The 15,179-nt window shown below is 38.5% G+C and overlaps 2 protein-coding genes across 5 annotated transcripts in view; one reads left to right on the top strand and one right to left on the bottom strand.

Annotated features, from left to right (window-relative positions):
* LOC123773228 (ATP-dependent RNA helicase Ddx1-like) overlaps positions 1-15,179 on the top strand; it is a 38,737-nt gene that overhangs the window by 1,496 nt on the left and 22,062 nt on the right. The gene's annotated exons all lie outside the window — the stretch shown is intronic.
* Positions 1,243-15,179, bottom strand: part of Arp6 (Actin-related protein 6) — a 14,519-nt gene continuing 582 nt past the window's right edge. Inside the window, exons 1-8 of one of the 3 annotated variants that reach the window (XM_045766947.2) lie at positions 14,978-15,179; positions 13,720-13,837; positions 12,316-12,508; positions 11,243-11,435; positions 10,059-10,278; positions 5,650-5,795; positions 4,165-4,281; positions 1,243-3,630 (exon numbers count right to left, since the gene is read on the bottom strand). The exon at positions 14,978-15,179 is cut by the window's right edge and continues 341 nt beyond it. In XM_045766947.2, coding sequence (XP_045622903.1) covers positions 3,501-3,630; positions 4,165-4,281; positions 5,650-5,795; positions 10,059-10,278; positions 11,243-11,435; positions 12,316-12,508; positions 13,720-13,837; positions 14,978-15,051 — 1,191 coding nt within the window. In that variant the 5' untranslated portion in view covers positions 15,052-15,179 and the 3' untranslated portion in view covers positions 1,243-3,500. The other 2 variants (XM_045766950.2, XM_045766949.2) reach the window with 2 other exon arrangements.

The raw sequence follows: 15,179 nt of genomic DNA, 5'->3' as shown, positions 1-15,179 counted from the left end.
CAATATGGGATATTCTACAATATAATGTTCAAGAGAGTGCATGTTTTCTCTTTCACAAAGTTGACACATTGTGTACTCGACATTTGGGGTTTGAGAAAGCTGCCAGATACGTCTATATCCCAGGAGAATTCTGGCCACTATAACATTGCATTGCCGAGTTCTTGCTCTATTAGTCCCATATGTGAATGTCTCCTCACAATATCTATCATAATATTTAATGCTACTAACTTTCAGGTCTTTGAGAATTTGTTAGGTCGGTGAGATCTTCATTAGATATTTGTTTAAGTATTCTCTTTGTCACTGCTAATGAAACACCCATATCAATTTCTACCATTGGTTTTCTGCAGGCTGACTTAGCAAGCATATCAACACTGTCATGCCTTGAGATGCCAACATGTGATGGTATCCATAGGAATTTAATCTCAAATCTGTTTTCTTTGGCAGCTAAAACATTCATTCTAATATCACTTGACTATTTACTGGGTGTCACTACTATGTGCGTTCAATGCCAGGAGTGCACTCTGCGAGTCACAGTATATAAGTCCACTGCCTTTGTCTTTTAAAAATTCAGTGGCAAGGTATATGCCTGCAAGTTCGGTTTGAGTTGTACTTGCCCAGTCATTGACGCGCTTCATTGCTGTATATACGAGAGAAGATTGTTCAAATATGTTACATGCACATCCGGTACATCGTCCACCTTCTTCTACACAGCCTTCGGTATAGCACTGATAAACATCGTTACCCATACTCTGAGTACTTTCAGTGATGCTTTTCAGTGTTAACTGTTTTAATAATGTAGTGTGCACACTATCTTTCTTGGGCACATTTACAAAATCAACTGATAGATCCCAGTTATCCCATGGAGTAATTGGCTGATTAATCATTAGTTGAGTTGGGTACATATTTAATATTTTGATGGAGTTGGCTACCTTGTAGAATCAATATACATAATCAGATTTCGTTCTTCTTCTATAGACCTCAGGTGAGTGCAGCATATTAGAAAGTTTAGCTTGAAACTTCATGTGTTGTCTAGATCTACTCAATGCCTTCACGCCGAAAACTGTGCTAATAGACAAAATTCTCTCACTTACGGTAGGTGGAGTTCATAAAATTTATTTCTTAAAAATATCCTATTGGATGCAAATCTTATTTGCAGTATTGTTAATTACAGCAAATGAGGAAAGAGGCATTCTATATAGTAAAATAAAAGGAAACACAACTACTAGGAAACTAAAACTAATCTGTATATTAAATATTTATTGAAAAATCAGGTACTATACATATAAAACACTATAATGTTTAATTTTACTCGGTACACATTTTCTTTTTCTATTACAGTATTTAAGCTTCTATTATGATAGACTACCGGTAGTTATTAACTGGTATATTTAGCTAGGAAAAGTATGCGATATACTGTACCAGTCAGACTCGCTACAGAAAGTCAGGCTCCTTACAGAATCCAAGCATCCATTTATAACAATTGCTGAGGTACCATAAGTATATCATACAAGAGCCAAGACAAATATATACAACTGAGGAATAAACAATTTACATCAATAATAAACCTTGAACACAAACTACACTATCAGCAAATAAGGATGAGGAAAGCTGAAATTCAACATAAGACAAATTTACTATTGCCTATATGATGTACTAGTATTAATGTTCAAAATTAAAAAAACTAAAATCTTTTATAAGAACATTGTTTTATAATATTCTGAATTTAGCATCTTTATTTGTAAGATAAAATTTGAGTTGGTACAAATCTGTTATATGGTCTGGTAAATTAACTAGTATGACTGTGGACACAGTTGTGTAAACTGTGCCACTGAGAACTGGATACTAATGTGAGGTATCAACTTTATTCAAAAAGTAAACTGCAAACGTCTAACGAATATTATCAAATCCTGCATTGTATATCGGTAAAAATTGAAAATCAAATGCTGACTGTAATGAAATGTCCTTTTCTGGCAGGCTTCTCTGTAGCCTCCAGAGATTAAGCACTGATATAACCAAGCCTTGAAAATCACACCAAACCACCTGGCCTTCCAGGAGCCACGACCAGACACTAGTACTATTACAGATTTTTCCAGAACCAAGAAAAAACCCACCAGTAAGGTTAAGTGAAATAAAACAAGAGTCTGAAGTACAGTAATGTGGTATATGAACTCTGAAGCAAAACAAGGAAAATGATCATTGCCACAGGCTAAGAACCCAAACACCTCCAGATGGTGGCCCAGGACAGCCAAGGTCACAACTTGCCACCTACTTCACTTCAGAGTAGCCAGTACTGAATCCTAATGATCCACAGGAAAGAAGGAAATGGAGAGCTAATGAGTCCCACCAGAAAAGGGTGCTAAAATTATGCAGCCCAGAAACCTATGGACATGCAGCCCTGTGTGTGCGTATAGGTGCACACAGCTGTTTACCTCTGACCGGGTGGTAGCAGCATTAGGCCTGCACTCTTGTGATGATAGCTATGGGTCTCTGCCACTCTAATCATTTGGGCTGATTTCAATGCACGTTGCGACCTGGCAGGTTGTAGCCGCTTTGCGTGTCTTTGCCTTGCTATCCACACATTACAGTCCGTCCCAGGGTTTGGTGTTCTCTGCCAGCTTCGTACCCTTATCCATCGGTTGGAGCTTTATCTTGCTTTAGCTTGTGCATCTCTGGGTTTTGGAAGTGGTGACAGCAGCAGCTGAAGCTGATCCTTCCAGGGATTTGATGACCACAGGAGTCTACCATTCTCTTACAGCCCAATGTGTTTTTAGGTATCTATCTGGGGCTAACCTTTAGCAAGTTGGAAGCCCCTTACCTTTCTACCTCCCAATTATGGCCCCCCCAAGAGTGATGTATGTAGGCTCTTACCCTAATACTTCCTCTCCAATAGAGAGGGAAGGGGGCTTATGGTACACAAGTTTCATATGAAGAGGTTCATGATTTACCCTGTCTCTATCTTTATGGTCTTGTTACATTTAAACCAAATGCCTTGCTTCATTCAGCTTGCTTGTTTTGACTTCCATCTCGGTATCTCCTCTGCCTCTTTCCATTTGTGCATTTCAGAGTCCCTGGTTTGTACCTCATTTTATGCTCCTACAAAAGTTTCTGTGGTCTCATCCCTCAACGCATTTTCGTTGGTGAGGTTTGCATCAGAACCTACTCGAGAACTATGTTTAAGGATTCAAGCTCTTCCTTATTTCTGGGGTGTTGGCCGGTGAGACTGGGCAACACCCCAGAAATAAGGAAAGAGCTCTATCTTTCTGGTCGGTTTTCCTTCTTGGTCTGGATTGGTTTAGTATCCCCAGGACTACTTTTGTCTCTATTGAGTTGACCAATTCTACACCTAAAGTCTCCAATAGGTTTTTATGACTTGTAAAGGCCTGGTGGGGCATGACAAGTTTGGAGCTATTAACCAGGCAGTTAGTACAGGGTGCCACTAAGGGCACCCACCAGAAATAGCCATTTCATTATAATCAGCGATGAATTATTTTTAATATAATTTAAATACTAAACCGCTCTTGGCAAATGGTGAAACCATCTTCTTCCCATTCCCTCTTTGTTACCAACATCTCGGGAAAATGTGCAGACCTACTGATAGCAGCCCCTCCTCTCCAGGCATATGTAGACGGGCTGTTAATAAAAATATAACAAGTTTAATAAAAAATTTCCTCTCGTAACTGATCCTGGCATGTCTGACTTCATCCTTACTGTTTACTTCACAAATAAAGGAAAAGATAATATGATCAGATTTATAAGATTTCTTTTGTGGCTTTGGAGGTAAGATTCACAACCATCAGACACCCTTTAATGCTCTGCAAGTTGCTTACTAATTCCCTATGTTGCTAACAGCAAATTTCTAATTATATAAACCTCTCATTGCAAACTACAACATATTCAAACATAATAGGTTGCATAATTGCAAAGTAGCAAGCTAAAAAAAATCAGTATTATATGTTGGGGGACCTTCGACAAGCCACCGGCTTCCTGTCCTCGTCGAGGCCACTAGTGTTACTGGCCCTCGGGAAAATATTGGAAACTTCTCGAATCTATCCCACAACTGTATTCACAACTTGATTATATCAACGAAAGATCGATTGTGTCTGTACAACACAGGAACCTAAACCTGCAATAAAAATATTATGACATACAGGAACTATTACTTACTTCTTAGCAAGAGTGACATTAACATCATATTCATCGGGTGACATAGACCGAACATCATTGTACACTCGGTCCTTAAACCCTGTAAAGTTGCAGTTACCACCAGTTAGAAGGATGTTTCTGAAAGTGGAAAATTACAAAAATAATTTATCAGTAAAACACAATGAAACAGCTACAAAGGAAAGAGCATTATATTTGTTAATAACTAAAGTGTATATACCGGTAAATTAATTGAACTATAGTTTGGCACTTGATTAACTATAAAAGATTTTTATCATTGGTGTTTAGACGCTGTTGATAACGGCGATCAACAGGGTGATAAACCTGCACAAAGATTTCTGCTGGAATAGTTACACAGGACTGATTGCTTATCGATGATTCTGAGGCTCAATGTCCCAGAGGCCCGGTCTCTGACAGGCCTCCTGGTTGGTGGTCTGATCAACAAGGATTGCTCAATTACATTCCTAAGTTTTGGAGTATAAATGGTGTCATACTGTGTTTGTCACATTATCCAACAGGTAAAAGTCTAGTAGTTATCATATAAACAGAAGGAATTGAGGGTTGTATTAACATGGGCTACCAGTATGAAAAATTAACATTTTTCAATATATATGCCTCCTCATTTATATATGCATGATGAATAGCAGTGACCAATAACTGGAAAAATGTCCCTCAATACCCATAGAGAATGGTTCATTCTCAACAAAAATCAATGTCTTGTAGACAATTAGTTTAGTCATTTATTATGCACCCCATACCCATCTCATGGGCAAGGGTGGAAAGGGTTACAGAGGCACATAATGGGTTCAGGAACTGAACCCCAGTTTATATAGCTAAGTAACAATTTTGTGAAGGTAGTTACACAATTTTCTTTTTTTGCACAAATGCATATACTGTACCAATAATCTTTTTATATCACAAGTGATTCAAGAAGTGGACTACAACAGTACTGCCTATACAGGCAGTTTACGTCTGTAGGACGTCACTTACACAGTTACTAATCTTGCTCCATACCCATCCAACTGGATGGTAGCTTTACAGTCATGTGCATGCATTACCTGCAGTAAGCAAATTATTTATATTTGTCTAAGACTTCTGCAAGTACATCATTGTGAATGAAGTGCTTACATATTTCTTGAACACCATTGATGGAGGTATCTCTGAATTTCGTAATTTTTCTTTGCATTCACTTATATTATGACAAATGTGAATAGTTCTGCTGACAGAGTGCACATATAGTCAAGTTTACATGAGCAGGTGGTGCAAACTCCCACAGGTACTTGTAGCTGAGTACTTGTACCCAATAACTCTAGTACTTGTACCCAATTACTCTGGTACTTGTACCCAATTACTCTGGTACTTGTACCCAATTACTCTGTGCTTTATAGGCAACCACATCAGACTAGGTAAGCATTTTTTTGGAACAAAAATTATTTAGATGAAAATGTTATTGAAGTAGACAAATCTTATTACTGAAGAAGAACTCACCTGTAGAGATGAGGTCTAGTTTCCTCAGGGCATTTGTTTATAGAATAAACAATTGCTTCAGTGATGCCCATCTCCTGAATGCCAACATCACTTGGACGAAAGAGGAGCTCGGGAATACTGAAGCATTCATTGTTAAGACGAATTAACTGAAAATACATAAGCTCTTTATGTTCAATATTCACATTTGTTCTGTAAAATTATTGCAAAAGATAAATTTTCCAAAGGAAATTTACAATCTATTTGAAACTGTGAAGCTAAGAATGTTGTTATACCCTTCAAAATTCAAATAAAAATTGGCCATCACATGAAATTAAATACACAGTACAGGTGCTTATTTCTTAGCTAGTCCTCTCTGAGCCAGTCCCTTGTTTGCTCTTTTGAGCCAGTAGCCTCTGTATGGGTACACACACACACACACACACACACACACACACACACACACACACACACACACACACACACACACACACACACACACACACACACACACACACACACACACACTCACTCACACTCACAATCCACCTGTCAAGCTCTAATGACCTATTAACCCATCATGGTCAGTAACATTCCAAATACTGTATTCTGGTCACATAGGTCGGGATGGGATATAATGACAAATCTAACTAAAGTCACCATTGAGATATCACATTGTAATCGTAAAAAAAAAAGCATTAGACTCGACAAATCCCTTCCAAATATTTTTTTTTAATCAAACAGCCTAAATTGTCTCTCCATTAACTACCAGTTGACAATCGGCCGCGAACTCCCAACCACCACTAAGTGGCAGTACCATGACCAAAACAAGGTCAGAGGAACAATCATCATCACTTGTTGCCCAGACTATTCAATCATGTTTTGGAAAGACTGAACAAAAATAGAGAGCAGAAGCAAAAACTCTGGGGCCAACTCAGAAAGGTGTACAGTATTTCATTTCACCCAATGCCTTATTTCTGCCCTAAAGCATTTCAGTTGCATCCTTGAGCAAATTACAATGTAAAATATACCAAAATGAATACAAGGATCTTACCTAAGCAAATGGAAGAGAAGAAGGGTTATAGAGGTTAAAAGAAATTGGTACAAAGACAGCAGTCCAAAAAATCAGGAACTGAATTGATGTGAGGTGGCCAAGGGCAACACACACCCCCACTTGGGACACGAGATCCAGCAGGTAGCCGGCAGTGAAGGTACAGTTTGGCTTCCAGAACCTAGAGGCCATAATCTCTGAGCAGGACGTGTTAGAAAAGAAACCAATTAGAGTAGTATACTTTCTGAGGCCATGTATAACTGGAACCAGGAGAACCTTGTAATGAGTGATACATCTGCATCCACACAGAACAAAATACCAAACCCTGGATGGAGAAGAGGCACTGAATTCAAATTGGAAAGGTGGGTCCCCATCTGGCCTGGATGTCAAAGCCCAGGAAGTCTCGGTGAAATCATACAGCAACCTTCAACAAGTCCACCATCCAATTATAGCACCTTCTTTCCTGAGGAAAACAAGGGTTGGCCTCAGAAACCATTTCTGTTATTATATCTCGATCCAAATCAGATGCTCAAATTGGAGAAGATAACAAGAGAATGTACAACTCTTCTTGGAAAAGGAAGGAAGACAGGCTTCCAGTATGGAAAGGAAGGGGGAGCGCTGAAGACTCTGGCACAGCATCCTCACCATCAAACATATACTCAGGGAATAGCAAGAATGACAGAAAATCAGCCTCCAGAACTAACCTGACCAACACCTGCACAGATTCCAAAAGAAGACACCTAGGAGCCATTAGTACAGGAATCCAAGAAACTGACCAGTGAAAAGTGCCTGAAGGAGCAGAGGAGGGTGGCTAGTATAAAGGAGTGAGCAGCTCGTTTGCAATTCTCAGGAAGGGATTCACGAATTGTGTATGGAGAACTAACCACTACATATCCTCACAAAAGAAGAAAGATTCCACATAGATGGTGATAGGTAAATCATGGAATAAGCAATGCCTTTAAGTGCACAAACTTGCAAACAATCAGCTACATGATGCATGCCAGACTGAATCAAGAACTCGCATAGGATCCTACTTCACACAAGACAATGCATACAAACACTAAGGTAAAACAGACCCAGACAGAGGTAGAAGAATGTGACTATCAGGGTCGGAAAACACTAAAAACTGAACAAAGTATAATCAGATATCAAATCGACTACAACAGACACACTGACCCAATCAACAAAGCTTTAGGTCCAAAGTCAAGGAGGAAGCTAAGATGCTTGAACAGCATAAGATGGGGCAATACCCTAACCAAAATATGCCACTTAATGGATGGAAAAAAGTTGAGGGCAGTCTGCAGATAAATGAAACAAGACCAGGCTACCTGCTCAAGTGTAAACCCAAAGAATGGAGGACAACCATGGAATCACCATCAGAGATGACATGCCTGGGTTCCCACTAGCAATGTGTGTGTGCAACTAGGTACCCCAGGCACCACCAAAGTAATAGAAGAAACCCTGAAACAAAAGTGCTAATGCAGAGCATGAGGCAGTGGGATGCAAACAACTGATTACACATAGTAAATCAAACACTAATACATGGAGATTCCCTACACATAGACAAGAATTTTAAGGATAAAACGATTCAAATTTATTATGTCCCTGAATCATATACTCCCAGGTAACAAGTCACTGGGTTCTCTGATTCTGTTGTGATGGTGCTTCCACCTGGTCAATGTAGCAGCTGATTGGCCAGACAATATTAAAGTAATATTTGATGTTTGATTTAAATTGTAGTTTGTAGGTTTGTAGTCTAATTTTTGTTATGATAACAAATTGGTTTTCTTGGAGGTGGCTTGATTTAGATTTGCCACTGTCTACCTTCTCCAATTAAGATACCAGAGTACTGAATCTGGAATGCTACTGATCTTGGAGGGTGAATAAGTCATTAGAGCCTGAACAGGTCACTGTGAACCCAAATAAGCCACTGGCTCAAGCAAACTGAGCAAGTGGTTTAGAGGTTATCTTGAGATGATTTCGGGGCTTTTTAGTGTCCCCGCGGCCCGGTCCTCGACCAGGCCTCCACCCCCAGGAAGCAGCCCGTGACAGCTGACTAACACCCAGGATACCTATTTTACTGTTAGGTAACAGGGGCATAGGGTGAAAGAAACTCTGCCCAGTGTTTCTCGCCAGCGCCTGGGATCGAACCCAGGACCACAGGATCACAAGTCCAGCGTGCTGTCCGCTCAGCCGACCGGCTCCCTATATGGTTTATATGGAGTTCATTTACATGTTCAGTGACTGAGGAGGCTTAGATCAGAAATTTTAATTACTGTGTTGACCAAACCACACACTAGAAAGTGAAGGAACGACAACGTTTCGGTCCATCCTGGACCATTCTCAAGTAGAGTCTTATCTCTTTAATTACTGTAATGGCATTTCATAGGGATTATACAAAAAATGGGTAAAAAGTACTACTGTAATTTATAAAATTAGCTCAGGGGCAGTGGCCAAATATGTTTGGCATCATCCTTTTTTTTGTGTGTATCTAAAATCCCAAGAACAATCACAATACTAGTGTACTATCCTTGATAATGTTCCAAGACCATTTACCTTGGTAAATATTTTGTAAAACTTCTGTTTTTTCTGAGTACAAATGTTTCAAGTCTACTGTTCTTCCCTGGGTATGAATGTTTCAAGTCTACTGTTCTTCCCTGGGTATGAATGTTTCAAGTCTAAGGTACTTCACTGATTAGAAATTGGGCTTCAATATTAATTTATCAGCTGCTTTCAGAGCTGGACCCAGGCATCAGGGCAAACATGGCTCCAAGGGCTCCAAGCAACAGCCTGGTGGACCAAACTCTCACAAGTCGAGCCTGGCCTCGGGCCGGGCTTGGGGAGTAGAAGAACTCCCAGAACCCCATCAACCAGGTATCAACCAGGTATCAACCAGGCATAAGGTTGCTTTCCCATTTCCTCTAAATAATCTATTAAAATGGTTCCAAAGTCTGGCACTAGGGGAGCCGGTCGGCCGAGTGGACAGCACGCTGGACTTGTGATCCTGTGGTCCCGGGTTCGATCCCGAGAAACAATGGGCAGAGTTTCTTTCACCCTATGCCCCTGTTACCTAGCAGTAAAATAGGTACCTGGGTGTTAGTCAGCTGTCACGGGCTGCTTCCTGGGGGTGGAGGCCTGGTCGAGGACCGGGCCGCGGGGACACTAAAGCCCAGAAATCATCTCAAGATAACCTCAAGATAACCAGGGGTCAAAATACCCCAATAACACTAGACTTTCGTTGCAGCACCATATACAAGTATTGAAAGTTTAAAGCAGATAGTGATTAGTATTTTCCAGAAATTGCATAGACTATGAAGTACAAAAGTCCTGTAAAGAGATACCTTAAGGTATCCCCACCTAGAATATCTAATTGTCAACCTACCTGTTCACCACCAGTGGATTTTCCTGTAGATTCCTCATGTGGTCTAACATAACCACGTTTGATTGTGGTAAAATCTGGCAAGACATAGTCTCGTAAAATTGTATTCTCCTGTTTACCTTTTCTGGCTATTGCCATATCTGCATTAAAATCAAGAGACACAAAACATGCATCTTCCTTCACCTGGTTAATCACATACGTCTCGTCCATAACATTGAGCTGCCTGATATGATAAAAAGGAAATTTATTAGTCATCAACTTAAGCTTAACTTACCATTACAGAACAGTCAACTTTTGATTTTAGGCTGGTCATAATTTACACAGATTAAGTGAGCAGGGAATAAATTTAAATCCATTAACAAGTGTTGAATGGTTTCCTACACTCTGGGGACAGTGTGGGGATTTTTTATAAGTCTTAGGCTTATCAAAGTCCCCCTAGGACTATTGATCTTCTCCAGTATGTAATCCACAACAGTTGCCTAACTCTCGGGTACCTATATACTGCTAGGTAAACAGTGGCATTAGATGAAAGGAAAAGTTGCCCAAATGCTTCTGTCCTGTTGTGGCAATTGAAACCAGAACCTCTCAACTTTGTTCTGACTGTGATGACCACTGCATTGAATGTAATTCACATGTAATTCCCCCATATGTCAACTTTATGTTGAAAATTCAAATTTTATACAGTGAAAGGCTGCAGCAAGAGGAAAACTCAACATACAGCTGCCAAGATGTTATATTATAGAGAAGGAGCTGAGTATAGACAGCTTTATTATGCTGATTCAGCTGCTTATCAGCCAGCCCCATACTCCATAGCCTGCATGTAGAAAAACTGCTACTATTTATACGGAATATAATATTCCATATAAATCATTTAATACAAGTCAAATAATATTGAATAGGCACTATTCATATTCTGTGTTTAGGGTTGCCCAGTCTTCACACATCAGGTCCTGCTCTAATCCTTCTTAATTAATTAATCATAAAAATCTAGAAATTGCATTTTCCTTTGACCTAACATACCAAATTGTTTGCTATTTGTTTGTTTCTAGTTATCTTGCATATTTGAACATGTAAAACAAATATACTGTATTTGGAAATATTCTTACTTTTTGTTTTATGCTAAGCTTTAGGCACCAAAGCTTTGTATTTTCCCACAGCAGTTGACTACTAAAATGTCACCATCTTACCTATAAGATATGAGTTCTTTTAAGTGATTAGTGAGCACTTTTCCTCCAATGTCAACCCTCAAGATGGCATCCTTCTGTTTCTTGCCCTGAATATATGGCACAATGTGTGTAAAGCTAAACCCCGACTCCACCAACAAGCAGCACAGTTCCCGCGGTCGGTCACGATGGTATTTGTGGACAGACAGGTCACCACCTGCAGGTTAAAAAGATAATGAAAAATTGTCTGAGGAGAGAATGCAGTAGAGATATAAACTTTGATCAAAATTTTTACATTTCATCCTTACCATAATAGTAGTAGTAATAATAATAATAATAATAATAATAATTTATTCACAAGAAGGTACAATGGGTTTGTGAGATTACATAATATCGGTATTTTTACATTCTTGGAAAGCCACTAGCACGTATAGCGTTTCAGGCAGATTACCATTCTCATTATCCCTTTTATAAGGTAAGGAGGTAATAGCCAGGGCCAGAGAGAAGAAAATACTGTAGAAAGAGAAGCTGACAGATAGTAAGGAACTATTTGTGCTAATGCTCTGAGCTACACTAGCAATGTAGTACTGCTTCTGTACTGCATTACAACCAATGACTGACAACAGCAGTTGAACACATCATAAGAAACACATGACAAAGCACATTATCATTCTCCTTCACAATTTTAATTGTATTATTTATGTAAAATTTGCATTTAATGAGTGATCATTCACTTTTGCAAGACACTTCACCTAAATGGATCAAAGATAGTAATGATAAGTAATCTCATATATTGCTCAGAGCTGCAGTTAACAAATGGACACTTTTCTTCCAAGTGATGTACAAAAACTTGAAAGATTTTGCTTCCATCCCAACAAACACACCAGTTTGTCATAAATTATCTTTATGGAAGGTAGGTCAAGGAAGGAGGGGGCTGACCACAGGTGGTGGAGGGAGGCATTGACCACAGGTGGCAGAGGGAGGCATTGACCACATGTGGAGAAGGGAATGCATTGATGTCTTTACAATATCCAGCTTTATTAAATTACTATAAATATGACTAATCAACAATACTGACCATTAACAGAAACACATACCATTAATTCTGAGAAGGGCATCTACATCATATTCTTCAAAGAATATCTCACTCAGTGCTTCTTGAGTACTAGTAAAGTTGAAGTATGGCTCAGTGATGATCATTGTGGTATTGGAGTGATTCACATTGAACACATCTTTTCCGAACATGTAATCCCATATTGTTTTTTGAATGTCCCAGTTAACCAAATAACCCTAAGAGGAAGAAACAGACCACAATGTATAATCTTATAATAAAATAAATGAAGAAATCCTATAATACTGTACCTTGATTGATTTATTAAGTTATTTCTTACCACAGATATGGTAAGAAATAACATTTATATAATATAAAGAGGCATTTATATAATAATGCCTCTTCTTTTGATTCATACCATAACTTGTATAGCATACAGAATATAACTGTTTTTAATCCACCAAAAAATATCAATAACTTTAAGTGTCTGGAGACTGGCAACTATACACCCTACCTAACTTATGGTCATGCTGACAAAGTTGGCAGACGAATTATGCCATTAACAATCAAAGAAATAGTTAACACATTCTTAGGTTATGCTGGAAGTGGTAGTGTAACGATTCTATTGTTACATAAAGTATGGTGACAATAAACACAGACACTAAAAGAATATATATATATATTTTTTTAGTCGAGTATACAGAAGTATGCAGGTGATACCTTGGCGAGCAATGGTGTGAGTTGAGCGCACTGAGAGTCGGTAAAGTATCTCGCAAGTGTCTGTTCTAGACCACACTTGAAAGTAGACTAGTTAATGTTTGCTATTCTGCTGCTTATATGCTCAGGCAACACCTCACCGTGTTGCTCGGGCAACACCTCACCATGTTGCTCGGGCAACACCTCACCTCATTCATTTCCAAAGGTTGATAGGAATATTAACAATGCATTTGGAGCGAGTATATTATTGGGATAATCTACTCGCTACAGAAGTATACCTGGCCATCTAGAATGCTCAAAGAGAATGCCTCAAAGGAAAGAAGGTTTTAGAATGACATATGACTTCCCTTAAACTTGTCAATTAAATACCCTCACGCTAGTAACTTACATGACCATACAGGAATACTATAGGATCTTTAACACAAGTAGACTGAAGTAAAGTATCATCTTGGCACACTTGGTGCAAAAGCCACCCTTTAAATTGATGATATGACTAGCTCAGAAGGTACTATAAGTGTATGTGAATGATGACTGGCAACCTATTCCTATATCCAACATATCCACAATCCTTAGGTTAGGTAGATTTAATATTCAGAAGATTTTTAAAATATCCATCAAAAACATTGAAAATTTTCCAACATGGCACACTTTTCAAAACAAAGAAGAACATATCCGTATGTTCTATGGATATGTTCTACATTACACTAAAATCATACTCATTTAAATAGCTCACTTTCTGAAAAGGAAGAATGTAGAAGAGTCCCGAGGCATCTCGACAGTCCTCCACTTGGTCGGCTATAAAAGGACGTCGCCTCTCACTCTTGGCCTTCATGATTGCATTTGGCATTATTCTGTTGTGGAATAACAAAAACTGATATTATGCAAAAAAAAAAAAAAAAAAAAAAAAAAAAAAAAAAAAAAAAAAAAAAATTGGCGTACAGTATTATGATGGTTAAAATATTAAAAGGAAAGGTGGGTATAATAAAAATATCATGCAGTATACTGTGTATGTTTAAACTGGTGAAAAGTCTTTTAAACTGGAGTGACATATCAACCTAACTGACCACTGGTGCAAAATTGGACTGGGCCAAAACTTCAGGCACTGATACATTTTTATCATAATCTCGGTACAATTGTTATTGTAACAGGCTTGCCTTTAGTATGAGATTTATATATATAAACTTCTCTTTCAATTTATACCATTGATTTTCCACACAGTAATCATCTGGTATTCAATTTACAAACAGCAAAAAGATAGCTTAAATGGCTGCAGACTGGCAACAGTACCCAAATATTACTTATTTGATTAATTGATAATAGTTAAATTACATTGCAGCATCATAAAAATTAAAGCATTTCACCATATTAAGTAAATTTTAAAACCAGTTTATTGGATTTATTAAAACCAGGACTGCAGTTAGCCATATGACTAGTAATGAAGAGTAATCTGTGGTGACTAGACACTTGCAAGTATAATTCTGTTCAATATATGCCTGTATACATACATAAAATAGGCTTTCCTTATTCCAAGATATTCTCATTGATGAGAAGCAGTTAGTCTAGTGTTAGTTTTGTGAAATTACCTACTAATATACTATAGTATTGGAAGCAGTAAGTTCATACATAGCCTGTTATTTTATTTTATTTTATTTAAATATACAAGAGTTCTTACATTCTTGTAAAGCCACTAGAACGAGTAGCATTTCGGGCAAGTCCTTAATCCTAATATTCCCCAGAATATGATCCGCCAAATCGTTTAACAACCAGGTACCCATTATACTGTTGGGTAAACAGTGGCTGCAGTTAAGGATTGGCGGCCAGTAAATCCTTCCCGGTCAGGATATGAACCCAGGCCAAAGCGCTCGCGAAGCGACAGGTGAGTGCTTTACCACTGTGCCACGGGGACTGTTGAGGTGTCCCAAGCCTAGGGTAAAGTTATATCCATTTGCTCACCCATCCAGTTACTGACAAAGACTCATTGGTGACTGTACCTGGGTTCATTTTGATTTGAAAATCCTCCTTTAATGGTGTATCCTCCATTATCAAGAATAAAAACATTTGCCATTTTTCCTGATAAACTTTCTAATGGAAATAATTTGCAACCTTTACGTGACGAGAGGTCAAACTTCAGAAAATGTTTCTTTACGTTAGACTTGACATAAGCTCTTCTTTATGATACATTCAGTTAACGTG

Source organism: Procambarus clarkii, chromosome 89 (genome assembly GCF_040958095.1).
Source record: "Procambarus clarkii isolate CNS0578487 chromosome 89, FALCON_Pclarkii_2.0, whole genome shotgun sequence".
Classification (NCBI taxonomy): Eukaryota; Metazoa; Arthropoda; class Malacostraca; order Decapoda; family Cambaridae; genus Procambarus; species Procambarus clarkii.
The sequence above is the reverse complement of the archived record's forward strand: the minus strand, read 5'-3'. Positions and strand labels throughout refer to the sequence as shown.